General features: G+C 56.4%; 1 protein-coding gene across 1 annotated transcript in view; it reads right to left on the bottom strand.

Moving 5' to 3' along the window:
• LOC106813843 (AP2-associated protein kinase 1-like) overlaps window positions 1-2,367 on the bottom strand; it is a 32,518-nt gene that overhangs the window by 23,349 nt on the left and 6,802 nt on the right. Inside the window, exons 4-10 of the mRNA XM_014818073.1 lie at window positions 2,246-2,278; window positions 2,097-2,129; window positions 1,948-1,980; window positions 1,649-1,732; window positions 899-1,020; window positions 488-569; window positions 203-238 (exon numbers count right to left, since the gene is read on the bottom strand). Coding sequence (XP_014673559.1) covers window positions 203-238; window positions 488-569; window positions 899-1,020; window positions 1,649-1,732; window positions 1,948-1,980; window positions 2,097-2,129; window positions 2,246-2,278 — 423 coding nt within the window. The remainder of the gene's footprint in view (window positions 1-202; window positions 239-487; window positions 570-898; window positions 1,021-1,648; window positions 1,733-1,947; window positions 1,981-2,096; window positions 2,130-2,245; window positions 2,279-2,367) is intronic.

The following is a 2,367-nucleotide window of genomic DNA, read 5'->3' as shown; positions in this document are numbered from 1 at the left end:
GGCAAGGCGCGGGACCGACCTGGACAATCGATTTCCAGGGCGACATTTGCTTTTGGGGTCGCCCCCGATATCATATTTTCGGGGGCTCTTTTTGGCATTTCGGGGGCGAAATCGCCCGCCGCCCCCGTGTATTTTTTCCCCTGCATATATATATACACATCAATACAGTGGAGCTGGAGGGAGGGAAGGAGGGGAGGGAGAGGAAGAAGCACAGCTTGTAGAGCATGCACCCGAGCGCCTGCATGACGAGAGAGAGAGATTATATATACATACATGTACATATAGATATAGATTGATACAGTGGAGGAAGGGAGGGAAGGAGGGGAGGGAGGGGAAGGAGCACAGCTTGTAGAGTGTGCACCCGAGCGCCTGCATGACGAGAGAGAGATTATATATATATATATATACCTACACATATAGATATAGATTAAAGCAAACGAACCCGACACATACACGCACGCACTCACGCACGCACGCACGCACTCACCCATATGTCGGCTTTCGTGGTGATCGTATAGCCACTGTACAGGTCTACCATCTCAGGAGCGCGGTAGGCGAGCGTCGTGTACCTGAAGATACGGAGCATTAGTGTCACCTACTCTAAGCACTGTTGAGTTTTAATAAGTCACCGTCATCACTGTCATTATCGTTACCAAGAGCGCTGACATCACCGTCATCATCATCGTCATCATCATCACGAACAGCACGACATATCACGATGCAAGATATAGAGATGGAAGAAACAAATCCAGAGACAAAAAACATTGTCGAAAATATCACACAAAATTTAAGAAAAAAATTCTAAAAAAGCCGCTTAAAAGCTCCAAAAGCCAGCGGTCGCGTAGGGCGGGACTCTAACCTTGCACCCCGACCTTTCCTCGCCCCCCTGGTGGCTTACTTCTGCAGTTCGTCGTCGACGATCTGGACTCCGAGCTGCTGCGGGTTGAGCTGTCTCGCCGTCGCGCTCCCAAAGTCACAGAGCACGAAGTTGCGCCGGGTGTCCAGCAGGATGTTCTCGACCTGCAGGCCAGGAAAGGTCGCGAGAGGTCACGTCGGGGTGACGGGGTTAACCGACGGTGAGGGGAGGGATCGCGAGAGGTCAAGTGAGGGTCACAGGGTCGAGTGATAGGGGGAAGGCTGCGAGTGCAGGTGTGGTGCAGGTGGAAGCTTCGTGTTTATTAGGTTTTGTTCGGCTTGAGGTTGTTCAGTGGGATCGGAGTGTGCCAGCAAGTGCCGGCTAGCGACAACTTTCGTTCTTCCCCTCCCCTCTCCCTCCCTCTCACCCTCTTTCACCTTCTTCCTTCCCCTTCCCATCTCCCTCCTTCTGCCTTTTCCCTCCCATTTCCTTCTCCCTTTGTCCTACTCTTTTCCTCTCCCTCCCCCTCCCTTTCCTTACTCCCTCTCTCTTCCCCACCCCTTCATTTCTCCTTCTCCACTGCCTCTCCCCTCTCTCCCTCCCTCTCCCTCTCTCCCTCCCTCTGCCCCTCCACCCGGCTCGCCTTGAGGTCGCGGTGTGTGATCGGTGTCTGGCACTGGTGGAGACGGGTGACGACATTGCAGATATCACAGAATATCTCCTTCCCTTCCCCCTCCCTCTCTCTCCCTCTCTCTCCCTCTCTCCCTCCCTCTGCCCCTCCACCCAGCTCACCTTGAGGTCGCGGTGTGTGATCGGTGTCTGGCACTGGTGGAGACGCGCCACAGCGTCGCAGATATCACAGAATATCTCCTTCCCTTCCCCCTCCCTCTCTCTCCCTCCCTCTCCCTCTCTCCCTCCCTCTGCCCCTCCACCCAGCTCACCTTGTGGTCGCCGTGGGGGATCGGTGTCTGGCACTGGTGGAGACGCGCCACAGCGTCACAGATATAACAGAATATCTCCTTCCCTTCCCCCTCCCTCTCTCTCCCTCCCTCTCCCTCTCTCCCTCCCCTCTGCCCCTCCACCCAGCTCACCTTGAGGTCGCGGTGTGTGATCGGTGTCTGGCACTGGTGGAGACGCGCCACAGCGTCACAGATATAACAGAATATCTCCTTCCCTTCCCCCTCCCTCTCTCTCCCTCCCTCTCCCTCTCTCCTCCCCTCTGCCCCTCCACCCAGCTCACCTTGAGGTCGCGGTGTGCGATCGGTGTCTGGCACTGGTGGAGACGCGCCACAGCGTCACAGATATCACAGAATATCTCCTTCCCTTCCCCCTCCCTCTCTCTCCCTCCCTCTCCCTCTCTCCTCCCCTCTGCCCCTCCACCCAGCTCACCTTGAGGTCGCGGTGTGCGATCGGTGTCTGGCACTGGTGGAGACGCGCCACAGCGTCGCGGATATCACAGAATATCTCCTTCCCTTCCCCCTCCCTCTCTCTCCCTCCCTCTCCCTCTCTCC

The sequence above is a fragment of the Priapulus caudatus genome, unplaced genomic scaffold (genome assembly GCF_000485595.1).
Source record: "Priapulus caudatus unplaced genomic scaffold, Priapulus_caudatus-5.0.1 Scaffold834, whole genome shotgun sequence".
In the NCBI taxonomy this organism is placed as follows: Eukaryota; Metazoa; Priapulida; class Priapulimorpha; order Priapulimorphida; family Priapulidae; genus Priapulus; species Priapulus caudatus.
Note: the sequence above shows the minus strand (reverse complement) of the source record. Positions and strands in the feature narration are given on the sequence as shown.